We start from the raw sequence: 17,570 nt of genomic DNA, 5'->3' as shown, positions 1-17,570 counted from the left end.
CCAAAGTGCTGGGATTACAGGCGTGAGCCACTGCGCCCGGCCAGAGAGACAGACTTTTAAAGAAAGGCCGCAACCAATTAGTAGGCGTGAAATGTGGAGGAGGGACGTGGCCATGGAGGAAACCAATCAAAATAGTGGGGCGGTGCCAACAGGCTGGACCAGAGTGGGCAACAGCAAGGAAGGGGCGGGTCTAGAGAAGGGGCGGGTCTAGAGAGAGAGAAAGACTGTTAAGGAGAAGACATGACCAATGCGGGGGCGAGAAATGTAGAGGGGTGCGGCCAGAGCTGCAACCCTGGAACTGGGTAGTGATGAAGGAGTGACCTAAAGTGGGCGGGCCCAAAGAGCAAGGCCAGTGAGGTGTTGGGCCCTTGGTGGGGGCGAGGCCAATTAGTGGGCGGAGCCAGTGTAACTGTACCTAAGGGGCGGTGCTAATGGGAGAGCCTGAGGGGGCGGGGTGCGGCGGAGCCTCAGAATGGACTAGACTTGTAGGCGGGGCAAAGAGCGTGGTCTGTCTGTCACTCAAATCCCTGACACTCTTTCTTTCAGAGCCTACGCGGAAGGGAATGGCCAAGGGAAAACCTCGGAGGTCGTCCCGGGCACCTACCCGGGCCGCCCCTGCGCCTCCGAGAGGTGAGGAGCTGCATCCCTTGCTATATTCCCTTGTCTGTTGTGGGTCCCATGGCCTAAGCCAGACCTTCAGCAAACGAAATCTAACAAACACAGTTTACCATTCACTTCTCTGTCCAGAACTCTCCATAGCTCCACATCTCCCGCAGAATAAAGGCTAAACTTAGTGTGGCATTCAGAGCCCTTCAAAACCCAAACCCAGCTAACCACTGACATCTTCTCTCCTCCTACCCTACACTCCTGCCCTGTAAACTACATCTTTTTTTTTTTTTTTTTTTCGAGATGGAATCCAACTCTGTCTCCCAGGCTGGGGTGCAGTGGAGCGATCTCGGTTCACTGCAACCTTCACCTCCTGGATTCAAGCGATTCTCCTGCCTCAGCCTCCCGAGTAGCTGAGATTACAGGCACCCGCCACCACGCCCGGCTAATTTTTGTATCGTTTTAGTAGAGACAGGGTTTCACCACGTTGTTCAGGCTGGTCTCGAACTCCTGACCTCAGGTGACCCGCCCGTCTCGGCCTCCCAAAGTGCTGGGATTAACAAGCATGAGCCACGGCATCTGGCCTCAAACTACATCTTCTTTTCCCAACTCACCAAATTTATTCTTACCTCCAGGCCTTTGGGCCGTTTTCTCTGCTTCTCTCTCAAATTCCCATTCCATTCGTTGAGCTCTTATTTATCCACCAAGACTTACCCACAGAAGCCCTCCTACAGAGGATAGGAGGAGGGAAACTTGCCCCTGCAAAGCTGCTCCTGGCCAGGCAAGATGGCTCACACCTGTAATCCAAGCACTCTTGGTAGGCCAAGGCAGGAGGATCACTTGAGTTCAAGATCAGCCTGGGCAACATAGCAAGATCCTGTCTCTACCAAAAATTCTTTCTTTTTTTTTTTTTTTTTTTTTTGAGACAGTCTCGCTCTGTCACCCAGGCTGGAGTGCAGTGGCATGATCTTGGCTCACTGCAACATCCACCTCCTGGGTTCAAGCGATTCTCCTGCCTCAGCCCCCTGAGTAGCTGGGACTACAGGCGTGTGCCACCACACCTAGATTTTTTTTTTTTTTTTTTTTTTGAGACAGAGTCTAGCCCTGTTGCCCAGGCTGGGGTGCAATGGTGCGGTCTCAGCACACTGCAACCTTCCACCTTCTGGGTTCAAGAGATTCTCCTGCCTCAGCCTCCCCAGTAGCTGGGATTACAGGCATGCACCACCATGCCCAGCTAATTTTATCTTTAGTAGAGACAAGGTTTCACCATGTTGGCCAGACTGGTCTGGAACTCCTGACCTCGTGATCCACCTGCCTCGGCCTCCCAAACTGCTGGGATTACAGGTGTGAGCCACCGTGCCCGGCCTTTTTTTTTTTTTTTTTTTTTTTTTGAGACGGTGTCTTGCTCTGTTGCCCAGGCTGGAGTGCAGTGGCGTGATCTTGGCTCACTGTAACCTCCACCTCCCGGGTTGAAGCAATTCTCCTGCCTCAGCCTCCCGAATAGCTGGGACTACAGGCACACGCCACCATGCCTGGCTAATTTTTGTATTTTTAGTAGAGGTGGGGTTTCACTATGTTGGCCAGGCTTGTCTCAAACTCCAGACCTCGTGATCAGCCCGCCTTAGCCTCCCAAAGTGCTAGGATTACAGGCGTGAGCCACCGTGCCTAGCCTAAAAATTCTTTTTAAATTAGCTGGGCATGTTGGTGTGTGCCTGTAGTCCCAGCTATTCGGGAGGCTGAGAGGGGAGAATATCATGAGCCTAAGAGTTGGAGTCTGCAGTGAGCTATGATCTCACTGCTGCACTCCATCCTGGGCCACAGAGCAAAACCCTGTCTCTAAACAAATAAAAAATAAATAAGGCCAAGTACAGTGGTTCATGCCTGTAAAACCAGCATGTTGGGAGACCGAAGTGGGAGGATTGCTTGAGGCCAGGAGTTTGAGACCAGCCTGAGCAACATAGTGAGACCCCATCTCTACTTTAAAAATTATAAAAATCAACTGGGCATTGTGGAGCATACCTGTAGTCCCAGCTCCCCTTAAAAGGAGGCTAAGGAGGGAGGATTGCTTGAGCCCAGGAGGTCAGAGTTGCAGTGAGCTACGATTGTACCACTGCACTCCAACCTGGGCGAGAGTGAGACCATGTCTCAAAATAAACAAATAAAAGTAAAAAATAATTGGCCAGGCGCGGTGGCTCACGCCTGTAATCCCAGCACTTTGGGAGGCCAAGGCGGGCGGATCACGAGGTCAGGAGATCGAGACCATCCTGGCTAACATGATGAAACTCCGTCTCTACTAAAAATATTTAAAAAATTATCCAGGCGTGGTGGCAGGTGCCTGTAGTCCCAGCTACTCGGGAGGCTGAGGCAGGAGAATGGTGTGAACCCAGGAGGCGGAGCTTGCAGTGAGCTGAGATCGCGCCACTGCACTCCAGCCTGAGCGACTAAGCAAGACTCCATCTCAAAAAAAAAAAAAGTAAAAAATAATTTTAAAATTATGCTTAAAAAAGCTTCTGTCTAGGCCCTCCTAGCGGCGGAGTCCCTCCATCTGGCCCAATCCTTACCACACTGGGTTGAGAGTGTCGCAGTCTCCTCGCTCAGCCTGAGAACTTGGAGCCAAGTCCTCCTCAAATCCTCCTAGCATCACCCTAATACATGTCTTCATCCTTGCTCCTGCCACAGGCATGGATCGCAATGGGGTGCCCCCCTCTGCCAGAGGGGGCCCCCTGCCCCTGGAGATCATGTCTGGAGGGGGCACCCACAGGCCTCCCCGGGGCCCTCCGTCCACATCCCTGGGAGCCAGCAGACGACCCCGGGCACGTCCGCCCTCAGAGCACAACACAGAATTCCTCAACGTGCCTGACCAGGGCATGGCCGGGTAGGTGGGGTGGGAGGGCAGCTCCAGGAGGTGGGCAGGGGGTAGGGGAGTGTCTGGGGCTGTGACTCAAACCCCCTGTGCCCACAGCATGCAGAGGAAGCGCAGCGTGGGGCAACGGCCAGTGCCTGGTGTGGGCCGACCCAAGCCCCAGCCTCGGACACATGGTCCCAGGTGCCGGGCCCTATACCAGTACGTGGGCCAAGATGTGGACGAGCTGAGCTTCAACGTGAACGAGGTCATCGAGATCCTCATGGAAGGTGTGTGTACCAGGGCAGAAGCTGGGGTGAGGGGAGTGGTAAGAACCCTGACATCGGCCGGGCGCGGTGGCTCACGCCTGTAACCCCAGCATTTTGGGAGGCCGAGGCGGGCAGATCATGAGGTCAGGAGATCGAGACCATCCTGGCTAACACGGTGAAACCCCGTCTCTACTAAAAATACAAAAAATTAGCCGGGTGTGGTGGCGGGCGCCTGTAGTCCCAGCTACTCGGGAAGCTGAGGCAGGAGAATGGCATGAGCCCGGGAGGCGGAGCTTGCAGTGAGCCGAGATTGCGCCAACACACTCCAGCCTGGGCGATAGAGCAAGATTCCATCTCAAAAAAAAAAAAAAAAAAAAAAAAAAAGAACCCTGACTGACATTGCCAGGCAGACCCCACCACTGCACACCCTCCCCACGGGAGAACAGAGATAACAGATGGGCGAGGTGGCTCATACCTGTAATCCCAGCACTTTCGGTGGCTGAGGCAGGAGGATCACTTGAGGTCAGGAGTTTGAGACAAGCCTGGGCAACCTAGCAAGACCCCATCTCTGCAAAAGATTTACAAAAAAAAAAACTTTTAAAGAGTAGAAATGGCCGGATGCAGTGGCTCACACCTGTAATCCCAGCACTTTGGGAGGCCGAGGCAGGACGATGGCTTAAGCCTAGGAGTTTAAGACCAGCCTGGACAACATAGGGAGTCCCCATGAACAAGATGGACAGACCAGGCATGAGAGCTTTCTCCAGGGCCAGCTAGGGGCACCTCAAGCTTTCCTCTCTCCCACAGATCCCTCGGGCTGGTGGAAGGGCCGGCTTCACGGCCAGGAGGGCCTTTTCCCAGGAAACTACGTGGAGAAGATCTGAGCTGGGCCCTGGGATGCTGTCTTCTCTTTCGCCCGCCTGTCTGCCTGCCTGCCTGGTGGGGAGCCAGGCCCTGCCAATGAGAGCCTCGTTTACCTGGGCTGCAATGGCCTAAAAGTCCAGTCCTGTGGCCTCCAGTCCTGCCCAGGCCCTGGGTCACCAGGTCACTGCTGCAGCCCCCGCCCCTGGGCCCTGGTCTTCCTCCAACATCACACCTGCTGCCCATTCTCCATTTCTGTGTGTGTCAAAGGGGACTAACAGCAGAATCTACCTCCCAACTGCCATGTGATTAAGAAATGGGTCTTGAGTCCTGTGCTGTTGGCAAAGTGCCAGGCACAGTTGGGGAGGGGGGGGGTCCTTGACAAGTGTGACTTTGCTCATTCTGTCATCACTAAGGCAATAAACCTTTGCCAGGTGAAAGCACGAGTTGACTTACTAAGTGCCCAACAAGGACGATGTTTTCACAGCCCTGTGAGGTAGGAGCTGTGAAGGACCCCATCTTACAGGTGGAACAATGGAGGTTCAGAGAGGTTCACTGACCCAAGACTGCACAGAGCCATGCCTTGCATTCATATGTGACCACAAAGCTTGAATTTGTCCCAGTTTGGGCTGGGCGCAGTGGCTCACGCCTGTAATCCCAGCACTTTGGGAGGCTGAGGCGGGCAGATCACGTGAGACCAGGAGTTCAAGACCAGCCTGGATAACACAGCAAAACCCTGTTTCTACTAAAAATTAAAAAAAAAAAAAAAGCCGGGTGTGGTGGTGCCTGCCTGTAATCCCAGCTACTGGGAAGGCTGAAGCAGGAGAATCACTTGAACCCGGGAGGCAGAGGCTGCCGTAAGCCGAGATCATGCCACTGCACTCCAGCCTGGGCAACAGAGCAAGACCCTGTCTCAGAAGAAAAGAAAGGAAGGGAGGGAGGGAGGGAGGAGGTGGGCGCGGTGCCTCACACCTGTAATCCTAGCACTTTGGGAGGCCGAGGCGGGCAGATCACAAGGTCAGGAGATCGAGACCATCATGGCTAACATGGGGAAACCTTGTCTCTACTAAAAATACAAAAAAGTAGCCCGGCGTGGTGGCGGGCGCCTGTAGTCCCAGCTACTCGGGAGGCTGAGGCAGGAAAATGGCATGAACCTGGGAGAAGGAGCTTGCAGTGAGCCGAGATCGCGCCACTGCCCTTCAGCCTGGGCAACAGAGCGAGACTCCATCTCAAAAAAAAAAAAAGAAAGAAAGAAAAGAAAATAAAGAATTTGTCTCAGTTTCCCTTCCAAAATCTGCATCCCAAATGGTCCAGCAGGTCCTGTTAGTCTTGAAGCTACAGCCGCCAAACCCATCTGGGACCTATGGAGAGAGGCAGGTCCCACATGCCACATGCTCCCACCCTCAATGCACTCTGGGTCACTCCTGCCCCCTGCACCCCAATCCCATTTCTGTGCCCTCTTAGTCTTCACCTAACTGGGACTAAGACTGGAGTCCTGCTATGGTCTGAGCCTAAAGATCCTGAATTTTGGGCTGGGCGCAGTGGCTCATGCCTGTAATCCCAGCACTTTGGGAGGCCAAGGCGGGCGGATTATCTGAGGTCAGGAGTTCCAGACCAGCCTCGCCAACATGGTGAAACCCTGTCTCTACTAAAAATACAAAAATTAGCTGGGCATGGTGGCACGTGCCTGTAGTCCCTGATACTTGAGAGGCTGAGGCAGGAGGTGGAGGCTGCAGTGAGCCAAGACTGCACCATGGAACTCCAGCCTGAGCAATAGAGTGAGACTCTGTCTCAAAAAAAAAAAAAAAATTCCTGAATTTTGGGAGTGGTGGTGCATGCCTGTAGTCCCAGCACTTTGTGAGGCCGAGGCTGGAGGATCACTTGATCCCAGGAGTTCAAGGCTGAAGTGAGCTATGATCGCGTCACTGCACTCCAGCCTGGGCAACTCAGCAAGACCCTGTCTCTAATACTAAAATAAACCAAATCCTGGCCAAGCATGGTGCCTCACAGCTGTAATCCCAGCACTTTGGGAGGCCAAGGCAGGAGGATCACTTAAGGTTTGACCACCCTAGGCAACCTACTAATACCCTGTCTCTACAAAAAAATTTTAAAATTGGCCAGGCGCGGTGGGTCACACTTGTAATCCCAGCACTTTGGGAGGCCAAGGCGGGCAGATCACAAGGTCAGGAGATCGAGACCATCCTGGCTAACACAGTGAAACCCCATCTCTGCTAAAAATACAAAAAATTAGCCCGGCGTGATGGTGCGCGCCCGTGCTCCCAGCTACTCGGGAGGCTGAGGCAGGAGAATTGCTTGAACCTGGGAGGCAGAGGTTGCAGTGAGCCGAGATGGCGCCACTGCACCCCAGCCTGGGTGACAGAGTGAGACTCCATCTCAAAAAAAAAAAAAAAGCTAGTGTCGTGCCTGTATTCCCAGATACTCAGGAGGCTGAGATGGGAGGATCACTTGAGCCCAGCAGGTCGAGGCTGCAGTGAGCTGATTGCAACATTGTACTCCAGCCTGGGCAACAGAGTTAACCCTGTCTCTCTCTAATAATAATAATAATAATAATAATAATTAATTAATTCTAGCTTTCTAATATGGACACCCGCTCTGTGCTCAGCCCCTCAAAGAGAAGCCAGTCCAGTAGAGATGGGGCTAACTGGTGAGGTGAGGACTGGCCCACAGAAGCGAGGGGAATTCAGAGGTGGAATAGGCGTTGCAGCAGGAGCCAGGAAGGTGGGAGAGGGTCGGTCTCAGCAGATTTGGTTGACAAGCACTGCACAGAGTGATCTAAGCTGTGATGAGCGAACTTCGGGCACAGAATACCTACCCAACGGAAGAATGGGGCATCGGGAATCCCCAGTAGAGCCAGGAATCAAAGCAAGACTAGCAGCCGGGCACGGTGGCTCATGCCTGTAATCCCAGGGCTTTGGGAAGCTGAGGTGGGCAGATCACTTGAAGTAAGGAGTTCGAGACCAGCCTGGTCAACGTGGTGAAACCCCATCTCTACTAAAAATACAAAAATTAGCTGGACAAGATACGCACGACTATAGTCCCAGCTACTCGGGAGGCTGAGGCAGGAGAATCACTTGAGCCCGGGAGGTGGAGGTTGCAGTGAGCCGAGGTTGTGCCACTGCACTCCAGTCTGGACAACAGAACAAGACTGTCTCACACACACACACACACACACACACACACACACACACAGAGACAGCAAGAATGGCCAGCAGAACCTTCTGCAGAATCTATTCTCCCTTCTGTGCCTGTCTTGGGAAGCTGAGCATGGCTGGAAAAAATTCTCAAGGCTGCAACCGGGTCTCAAGGGCCCTTTTATTGCTCAATGATGACACAAAAGCATTTAGCAATCTCTTGAATGGCCCTGGTGCTTTCCGTCTCTGAATTTCCTTTTCTTTTTTTGAAGATGGGGTCTCACTGTGTTGCCCAGGCTGGTCTCAACCACCTGGGCTCCTGCGATCCTCCCACTTCAGCCTTCCCGCAGTAGCTGAGATTACAGGCACACACCACTGCACTCCAGCATCTGATTCTTGTTGCTGTTGTTTTGAGACAGGGTTTCACTCTGTTGTCCCAGACTGGAATGCAGTGGTATGATCATAGCTCACTGCAGCCTTGGATTCCCAGAATCAAATCATGATCCCGCATCACCCTCCCAAAGTGCCATGATTACAGGTGTGAGCCACTGTGCACGGCACCATGGGCCATTATCTTAAAGGTTTAGCATATGCTAAAAGATATCATCTCCTATCTAGGTTACAGGCATCTTCAGACTGCAGACCTCAGTCATGTGTGCCCCGCCTGCTGCTCACCCCCACATCCTGTTGACTCTTTTACAAAATTTCTTAAGTCCAGTCCCTCCTCTCCCTTCCTTCCTTGGGTCCTTGTCCCTTCTGCCACCTCACCCCATCCTTCCCCAGATTGCACTAGCCTCCCCTGCACACACACACACACACACACACACACACATCCTTACCCTGCATTAAAATGATCTTTGTTTTTTAAAGCAAATGATTTTTTAACTGAATGAATAATTAAAAGAAAAATTTTTAATTTGTTTTTGTTTTATTTTTTATTTTTGCATGTATGTATGTATTTATTTTTGAGACTGAGTCTCGCTCTGTTGCCCAGACTAGAGTGCAGTGGCATGATCTCGGCTCACCGCAACCTCTGCCTCCTGGGTTCAAGCGATTCTCCTGCCTCAGCCTCCCGAGTAGCTGGGATTACAGGCACGTGCCACCATGCCTGGCTAATTTTTGTATTTTTAGTAGAGATGGGGGTTTCACTATGTTGGTCAGGCTGGTCTCGAACTCCTAACCTCGTAATCCGCCCGCCTCAGCCTCCCAAAGTGCTGGGATTACAGGCGTGAGCCACCGTGCCTGGCCTTTTGTTTTATTTTCTTAGAGACATGGTCTTGCTCTGTTGCCCAGGATGGAGTGCAGTGGCATGAACACAGCTCACTGCAGCCTCTGAATTCTGGTCTCAAGCAATCCTCCCACCTCAGCCTCCCAAGAAGCTGAGACTACAGGCATGTGCCACTACACCCAGCTAATCTTTTTATTTTCTGTAGAGATGGCATCCTGCTCTGTTGCCCAGGCTAGTCTCAAACCCCTGGCCTCAAGTGATCCTCCCACTTCAGCCTCCCAAAGTGCTGGGATTGCAGGCTTGAGACACCATGCCTGGACAGAAAAAAATAATAATAATTCAAAAAACACAAAAGTGAAAACTCAGTCTCTCTCCCACTCAAACATCCCTGTTCCTCTCCCCAGTTTTTAAATATCTCCTAAAGGTATTCTCTGCATATAAAAGCCCACAGAGGGCTGGATACAGTAGCTCACACCTGAAATCCCAACACTTCGGGAGGCTGAGGCGGATAGATCACTTGAGCCCAGGAGTTCTAGAACATCCTGGGCAATGTGACAAAACCCCATCTCTACAAAACATATAAAAACTAGCTGGGTGTGGTGGCACACACCTTTAGTACCAGCTACTAGGGAGGCTGAGGTAGGAGGATCACCTGAGCCCAGGGAGGTTGAGGCTGCAGTGAGCTGTGATCACATCACTGCACTCTAGCCTGAGCAACAGAGTGTGACTGTGTCTCAAAAAAACAAACAAACAAAAAGGCCAGATGCAGTAGCTCATGCCTGTAATCCCAGTACTTTGTAAGCCCAAGGCAGGTGGATCTCTGAGGCCAAGAGTTCAAGACTAGCCTAGCCAACATGGCAAAACCCCGTCTCTACTAAAAATACAAAAAAAAATTAGCTGAGCGTGGCGGCACAAGCCTGTAGTCCCAGCTACTTGGGAGGCTGAGGCACGAGAATTGCTTGAACCCAGGAGGCGGAGCTTGCAAGATCATGCCACTGCACTGCGGCCTGGGGGACAGAGTGAGACTCTGTCTCAAAAAAAAAAAAAAAAGTGCATAGGTACAACTTGCTTTGCAGATGGAAATACACTGCACATAAAACCTACAATTGTGGCCAGGTGCAGTGGCTCATGCCTGTAATCCCAACACTTTGGGAGGCTGAGGCAGGCGGATCACCTGAGGTCGGGAGTTGAGACCAGCCTGACCAATATGGAGAAACCCCATCTCTACTGAAAATACAAAATTAGCCTGGCATGGTGGCACATGCCTGTAATCCCTGCTAACTTGGGAGGCTGAGGCAGGAGAATCGCTTGAACCCAGGAGGCGGAGGTTGCAGTGAGCCGAGATCGCGCCACTGCACTCCAGCCTGGGTGCAGTGCAAGACGTCGTCCAAAAAAAAAAAAAAAAAAACCCTACAGTTGCCTAGAACCCAACGAACACCTCTTGAATGGCAGCATGATGAGATCTAAGATGATCTCATCTTAGATGAGATGGCAGCAGAGAGATCTAAGATGTTAGATCTACCTTACCGCCCTCTCAACAGCCCATCCTCCTCCAAGTGACTGCCAGGAATCAGATGATGCGCCTCCCCCTGCTAAAAATTCATCAGTGGTTACAACATAAACCACACTCCTCTCTCTGCACCACTCCCATGGCCCTGCATGACCTGCCGCGCACCATATTCGCTTTCTGACCTCCACACCCCGCCTCCACTCTGCTCCAGTGGTGCCCTGGCCACCTCGCTGCTCTTTGACCAAAATAAGCCCGTCCTGCCCCACTCCAGGACATCACCACCAGCTATCCGGTAGAGCCCCCTGCTCCTCGGGCTTTCCACCAGCTCACTCCTTGATCATCTGGAGACAGCTCCGAAGTCACCTCCTCAGAGTGGCTTCCCTGACCCATCACTTCGACATTTCATTGTATCCTTCATTGCTCTGAATAAGACAAAAGATTGTTTTTGCACTTGTTGATTTACTATTTCCCCATTTTTATTTAACTTTTAGAGATGGGGATCTCGCTTTTTCGACCAGGCAGGAGTGCAGTGGTGCCATCACGCTCACTGCAGCCTCGACGTCCCTGGCTCGAGCGATGCTGTTTCCCCATTTTAAAATGTGAGTGCAAGGGGAGGCGAGGTGGCTCACGCCTGCAATCCTAACACTTGGGAGGCCAAGGCGGGAGGATCGCTTGAGCCCAGGAGTTTGAGACCGGCCTGGGCAACACACAGAGAGACCCTGTCTCTAAAAAGAATTTAAAAATTAGCTGGGCACGGTGGCGCACGCCAGTGATCCCAGCTACTCGGGAGGCTGAGATGGGAGGATCGCCTGAACCCAGGAGGTCAAGGCTGTAGCGAGCTATGATCGCATCACTGCACTCCAGCCTGGGCGACAGAGCAAGACCCTGTCTCAACACTATAAAAAATAAAGAACTGGCCGGGCGCGGTGGCTCACGCCTGTAATCCCAGTACTTTGGGAGGCGGAGGCGGGTGGATCACCTGAGGTCAGGAGTTCACGACCAGCCTGGACAACATGGTAAAACCCAGTCTCTACTAAAAATACAAAAAATTAGCCAGACGTGGTCGTGGGCGCCCGTAATCCCAGCCACTTGGGAGGCTGAGGCAGAAGAATCGCTTGAACCCAGGAGGCGGAGGTTGCAGTGAGCCGAGATCGCGCCATTGCACTCCAGCCTGAGCAACAAGAGCGAAACTCCGTCTCAAAAAAATAAAAAATATAAAGAAAGAAGAACTGCTGTTTATCGCCTGTCCAGGGCTGATCTTGGGACAAGACTAGAGGGATGAAGGTGCCCACTTTGAAGACTAGGACAGCGAGGTCATCCCGGATCTCCGTGCACGGAGTCTGCTGAAGTGCGCGCTGACTGCCCGGGGATAGCAAGATTGCACCAGCGTCCGACCTGAGCTCCAGGATGACTCTGCCCTCAGGCCCCGCCCCCTCTCCGAACGCCCTGCGCAGGCCCCGCCCCCAGTCTCGCGAGAGCTGAGAGGCGGAAAATGGCGCTGACGTGAGCGCGAGCTCGCACTGCCCAGAGGGTGGCCGCCGCCTAAGCTGCGGCCGCCGGAGCCGCAGAAACAAGAGGCCGAGCCGTGTCGAAGATGGTGAGCGCGGCACCGGGGTCGCGGGCGCGGCGCAGCTGCGGGGACTGGCGGGGAGCGGCCCTGTCGCGCCTACAGCCTCCGGCCGACCCCGCCCCCACATCCGGGCACCCGTCCGCCGCTGGCTGTCACTCGGAGAGCGCCCTACTTCCGGGCCCGGCCCGGAATGGACCACGCCCGTCAGGCTAGGACTCCGCCCCTAAACTTCTTACATCCGGGCCCCCAGCACCTCCAAGATTGTCCACACTGCTCGAGGCCGGCCGGTCTCGGTCCTCAGACAATCCATGTCTAGCTCCTCTAGCATCTTCCCAGTCCATGCCTGCCCATAGCCCCGTCTCCGTAGCCTTGGCCCCGCCCACTCCCTCTAGGCCACGCTTGTGTGCATACTGGGGCTCCCACCTATCCTAGTTGAGGAGAGCAGATGTTTCTCCCATATGCATAAGGAGCTCAATCCGGGCCAGTGCAGTGGCTGACGACTCTAATCCCAGCACTTTGGGAGGCTGAGGCAGGAGGATCACTTGAGACCAGGGGTTCAAGACCAGCGAGGGCAACATGGCGAGACCCCATCTTTATAAAAAGAAAAAAAGAGCTTAGTCCACCCTTACGTATTCCCCTATCCTCTCCTGCTGGCGATTCCTTAGGATGGGGGCCGACTGGGTTGACCCAGAGCCCAGAAGGGTTCTCTCCGCCTCTTCCTTCCTCCAGGAGGAGAAACCCTCAGGGCCCATCCCGGACATGCTGGCCACTGCAGAGCCCAGCTCCAGTGAGACCGACAAGGAGGTGTTGTCCCCGGCTGTGCCAGCTGCAGCCCCCTCCTCCTCCATGTCAGAGGAGCCAGGCCCTGAGCAGGCAGCCACACCGCCAGTGTGGGAACGTGGACGGGCTGGAGGGATGCAGCAGGGCTCCTCCCCAGCTCCAGACAGCTGCCAGCCTGGCCCCGGACCCAGCCCTGGCCTGACCAGCATAGTCTCCGGGACCAGCGAGGACCTGCGGCCTCCCAGACGACGCCCACCTCCAGGTGATCTGTGATGGGGTCTTCTGGGGAATCACAGTCCCTGAAACAATAGAAGCGAGACGTAGAGAATCTCTAACCTCAGGGCCTTTCTAGAGGGATGCCACTCATCATTTTACGGAGCAGCCGGTGGATGCCGGGCTGTGGCTCCAATGGTGAGCCTGGCCAGTCCAGCCCCTGCACTGTGGCAGACCAGTCTGTTGTGGTAGGCAGAAAGTAAAGGCCCCAGCACATCATATTTGCTTCTCTGGGGCAGAACCCTGGGGTCAGGGACAGCACTAGTGAGGAAGGGACCAGTGACCACTGTTCTGTGCGTCCTGCAGGGAAGCAAATCCCTTGCTCCAGCCCTGGCTGCTGCCTCAGTTTTCCCAGCGTCCGTGACCTGGCACAGCATCTGCGAACCCACTGCCCGCCCACACAGTCCCTGGAAGGTAGGGCCAGGACCGGTAATGGGGAGGCAGGTTAGGGTGGGAAACAGGCGGCCCCTCGGAGCCAGCCTTGGCCACCTGTCTCCACTTCTCTGTCCTTCATCCCTACCAGGCAAGCTCTTCCGCTGCTCAGCCCTGAGCTGCACCGAGACCTTCCCCAGCATGCAGGAGCTGGTGGCTCACAGCAAACTGCACTACAAACCCAATCGCTACTTCAAGTGAGACCCTGACCTCTTGAGCTCCGCCCTGCCCTAGCCTCACCCTGTGTGTGGGCTCCAGGCCTTCCTCCCTTCCTGGTCAGGGTGTTGGAGGGCGGGACTTGATGTGGGTGGGCCTTTGGGGAAGCCCCGCCCTCAACTCCCTGGATGGGGCGGGGCATGCGTGGGCGTGGCCCCACCCAGCCAGGCTTTACCTCCCAAGTGGAAAACCGGCCGCCTAACTTAAAATTGAGACTTCTTTCCGGGTTTCCCCAGGTTCCCACCCGAAGTGGTCAGGAAGGGTCGCTGCCACAGTTGTACAGGAGCGGGGAGGTGATTAGTGCCCAGGCTCCGTTCGCACGCTCGAAGGGCGGGTGGCATTGCACAGGACACTCTCCCTGGTCCCCCTGGAGGCCCAGCCCAGCCCAGCCCAGCCCTCTGCCCACCTCCAGGTGTGAGAACTGCCTCCTGCGCTTCCGCACGCACCGCTCGCTCTTCAAGCACCTGCATGTTTGCGCGGAGCATGCGCAGAGCCCAGCCCCGCCGCCACCCCCGGCCCTGGACCGAGAGCCGCCCGCGCCGGAGCGCCCCCCGGAGGTTGACCCCGCATCAGCGCCGGGCCTGCCGTTCCCGCTGCTGGAACCCTTCACGACCCCCGCCCCTGCCCCCACCGGACCGTTCCTGCCCTACTTGAACCCTGCGCCCTTTGGCCTAAGCCCCCCGCGCCTGCGCCCCTTCCTGGCCGCTGCACCCGGGCCGCCGGCTTCCAGCGCCGCCGTCTGGAAAAAGGGCCAAGGTGAGTGTGGGGTCGGGGGCCTCCAGGAGGGCGGGCTGGGCTCGCCCTGACTCTGAACTGGACCCGCCCCTTTACCGCAGGTGCTGGCAGCAGCCCCCGAAGACCCCAGGGCGGCTCCGACGCGCCCTCAGGTGCGTGCAGGTGACCACCAGGGAGGGGTGGAGGGGCTTTCTTTCCTGCGCCCTGCGGGGTCCGGTGGATACCAGGAGGCAGCAGTGCCCATCCCCTTCCCAGGGGGCACAAATGCCACCGTCCCGAAATACAGGATTTTTGCCTTAAAAATGACTGGCACCTGCGCCTTCATCTGCGCCGGCGTTCCCGTATAAACCTTGCGCCCCTTTCACGGTTCACCTCGGAGCGGGCTTCTCCCCAACAGTGAATCTGGGGATGATAGTAGGGGACGCGGAGAAGCCAAGTTGGGTGCCCCCAACTCTAGGGGCAGACAGACCCGGGAGAAACTGAACTAGGCGCCCGGAAGCTGATGGGGGGCGGGAAAAAGTCCCACGCACCCACCCACCCTCGCCGGTGTCCTCCATCCTTGGCGCACGGGTCTTCTGGGCTGGGGGAGCCCGGGACTGACGGGGGAGCCCGGGACTGACGGGGTCCCGCCTGCCCGCAGGGCACGCGGCCCCGAGCCGCATCGTGTGGGAGCACACACGCGGCCGCTACTCGTGCATGCAGTGCGCCTTCTCCACGGCCTCGCGGCCCGCCATGACCCTGCACCTGGAGGACCACCGCCCCGGCGCCCCCGCGGCCCCCGCGCCCGGGCCGCCGCGCCCCGACGCCCCCGCGGGTAAGGCCGAGGAATGCGCGGGTGGAGAGGGGGGCGGGGGCCCAAGGCGCTGAGGCTCAGGCGCCCCCCTCCTCTGCCCCACCCAGATCCGGCCCCGCTTGCACCCAAGGTGTCGCCGCTGCTGTCAGAGGGGGAGCTTCCAGTGTTCTCGCAGCTCTGAATCCCGCCGCTTTGGGGATGGGCCATGGGATGTGGGTAGTTTTGTCATTTGGAGGGGGCTGCAGGGAAGGGGGGCTGGGGTGGACAATAAAGAAGGCGCCATGAGCCAGCCTATGCTGTGTTCCCATCCCTTGCCCATCCAAAGCATAGTGGGCTCGAGCCCAGCAGTCATGGAGCGATCACATCTTGGGAGGACTACCTGGGTCCACAGGTGCAGGCCTCACAGCCCACCTGTGTCCTATCTTCCCATCACCCCAATCCTGGGACCCAGGTCCCCACCTCCAGCTGTGGTTGAGGTCCCCAGTACCCACTGTGGCAGCGTTCTCCCTTGTCCAGAAACCAAATGGGATGGGGACTCTCCAGTTTTTTGTTTTTTTTTTTTTTTGAGACAGTCTTGCTCTGTCTCCCAGGCCGGAGTGCAGTGGCGCAATCTCGTCTCACTGCAAGCTCCACCTCCTGGGTTCACGCCATTCTCCTGCTTCAGCCTCCCAAGTAGCTGGGACTACAGGCGCCCACCACTATGCCCGGCTAATTTTTTGTATTTTTAATAGAGATGGGGTTTCACCGCGTTAGCCAGGATGGTCTCGATCTCCTGACCTCATGATCTGCCCGCCTCAGACTCCCAAAGTGCTGGAATTACAGGCGTGAGCCACCACGCCCGGCCTCCAGTTTTCTTTTAAGAAGTCCCGGCCGGGCACAGTGGCTCACGCCTGTAATCCCAGCACTTTGGGAGGCTGGGGCAGGTGGAGCACCTGAGGTCAGGAGTTCGAGACCAGCCTGAGTTACATGGTAAAACCCCATCTCTACTAAACACAAAAAATTAGCCAGGTGTGGTGGCGCGCCCCTGTAATCCCAGCTACTTGGGAGGCTGAGGCAGGAGAATCACTTGAACCTGGGAGGTGGAAGTTGCAGTGAGCTGAGATTGTGCTATTGCACTCCAGCCTGGGCAATACGAGTGGAACTCCATCTCAAAAATAAAGAAAATTAAAAAGCAATCCCATAACCAGGAGAGGTGACTCATGTCTGCAGTCTCAGTGCTTTAGGAAGCTGAGGCAGGAGGGGCGCCTCAGGCCAGGAGTTCGAGACCAGCTTGGGCAACCTAGCAAGATCGCATCTCTACCCACCCCACCAAAAAAAATACAAAAAATAGCCAGGCATGGCTGGGCGTGGTGGCTCATGCTTGTAATCCTAGCACTTTGGGAGGCCGAAGTGGGTGGATCACTTGAGGTCAGGAGTTGGAGACTAGCCTGGCCAACATGGTGAAACCCCATCTCTACTAAAAATATGAAAATTAGTCGGGCATGGTGGTGGGCACCTATAATCCCAGCTACTCGGGAGCCTGAGGCAGGAGAATCGCTTGAACCCGGTGGGATGGAGGTTGCAGTGAGCCGAGATCAAGACCCTGCACTCCAGCCTGGGTGATAGAGTGAAACTGTCTTAAAAAAAAAAAAAAAAAATAGCTGTGGTGGCTACCTGGGAGGCTGAGGCAGGAGGATCACGAGCACAGCAGTTCAAGGCTGCAGTGAGCCATCATCACACCATTGCAACCCCAGCCTGGGAGACAAAAAAAGAAAAAATCCCAGGAGCTTCGGGGACAGGCTGGGAGGCTGGTCCTGAGAAAGTGCAGGGACTGGCCAGGATGGCCTGAAGACCCCCAGACCCTGAAGCCCATACTGACTTAAGGGGAAGAATCCTTTGGGATTGGGGAGGCAGGCTGGGGACTCAGGTCTTCATCCTCCTTGCTGTCTGCCAGACCAATTTCCACCATGTCCCAGCTCTGAGGAGTGGGGTGGGTCAAGGCCAGCCCTCCATGGCCTGGTCTTTCTCCTCACCCCTGAAGCCAGCCTCCCAGGTATGGAAGTCCCAGGTGATATCCGCAGCCATCCCTTGGAAGCTGGTTTTACCTCCATGATCCCTCTCCCTTCTATCCTCATCTCGCCAGCCCCAGGGTCCCCTAGCCCACCCCCTACTCTCCCCAACCTGCCCTTACCCCAAGACTGAAATCAGAAAACAGTCTCTTCTTCCTCTTTTTATTTTATTTATTTATTTATTTTTGGAGACAGAGTCTCGCCGGAGTGCAATGGCAGTGCCAGGCTGGAGTGCAATGGTACACTCTCAGCTCTCAC

At 55.4% G+C, this 17,570-nt stretch overlaps 2 protein-coding genes across 2 annotated transcripts in view; both read left to right on the top strand.

The window, feature by feature from the left end:
- MYO1F (myosin IF) overlaps positions 1 to 5,329 on the top strand; it is a 56,996-nt gene extending 51,667 nt beyond the window's left edge. Inside the window, exons 25-28 of the mRNA XM_055371536.2 lie at positions 547 to 630; positions 3,286 to 3,481; positions 3,569 to 3,738; positions 4,522 to 5,329. Of these exons, the coding sequence (XP_055227511.1) occupies positions 547 to 630; positions 3,286 to 3,481; positions 3,569 to 3,738; positions 4,522 to 4,598 (527 nt within the window). The 3' untranslated portion in view covers positions 4,599 to 5,329. The remainder of the gene's footprint in view (positions 1 to 546; positions 631 to 3,285; positions 3,482 to 3,568; positions 3,739 to 4,521) is intronic.
- Positions 5,330 to 11,923: 6,594 nt separating this feature from the next.
- ZNF414 (zinc finger protein 414) lies at positions 11,924 to 16,439 on the top strand. The gene is made up of 8 exons (XM_004059931.4): positions 11,924 to 12,062; positions 12,765 to 13,077; positions 13,395 to 13,502; positions 13,612 to 13,717; positions 14,149 to 14,492; positions 14,573 to 14,623; positions 15,112 to 15,285; positions 15,372 to 16,439. The coding sequence occupies exons 1-8, from the start codon at positions 12,060 to 12,062 to the stop codon at positions 15,443 to 15,445; spliced, it is 1,173 nt and encodes a 390-aa protein (XP_004059979.1). The 5' UTR covers positions 11,924 to 12,059; the 3' UTR covers positions 15,446 to 16,439.
- Positions 16,440 to 17,570: the final 1,131 nt, after the last annotated feature.

Source organism: Gorilla gorilla, chromosome 20, assembly GCF_029281585.2.
Source record: "Gorilla gorilla gorilla isolate KB3781 chromosome 20, NHGRI_mGorGor1-v2.1_pri, whole genome shotgun sequence".
NCBI classification, from domain to species: domain Eukaryota; kingdom Metazoa; phylum Chordata; class Mammalia; order Primates; family Hominidae; genus Gorilla; species Gorilla gorilla.
The sequence above is the reverse complement of the archived record's forward strand: the minus strand, read 5'-3'. Positions and strand labels throughout refer to the sequence as shown.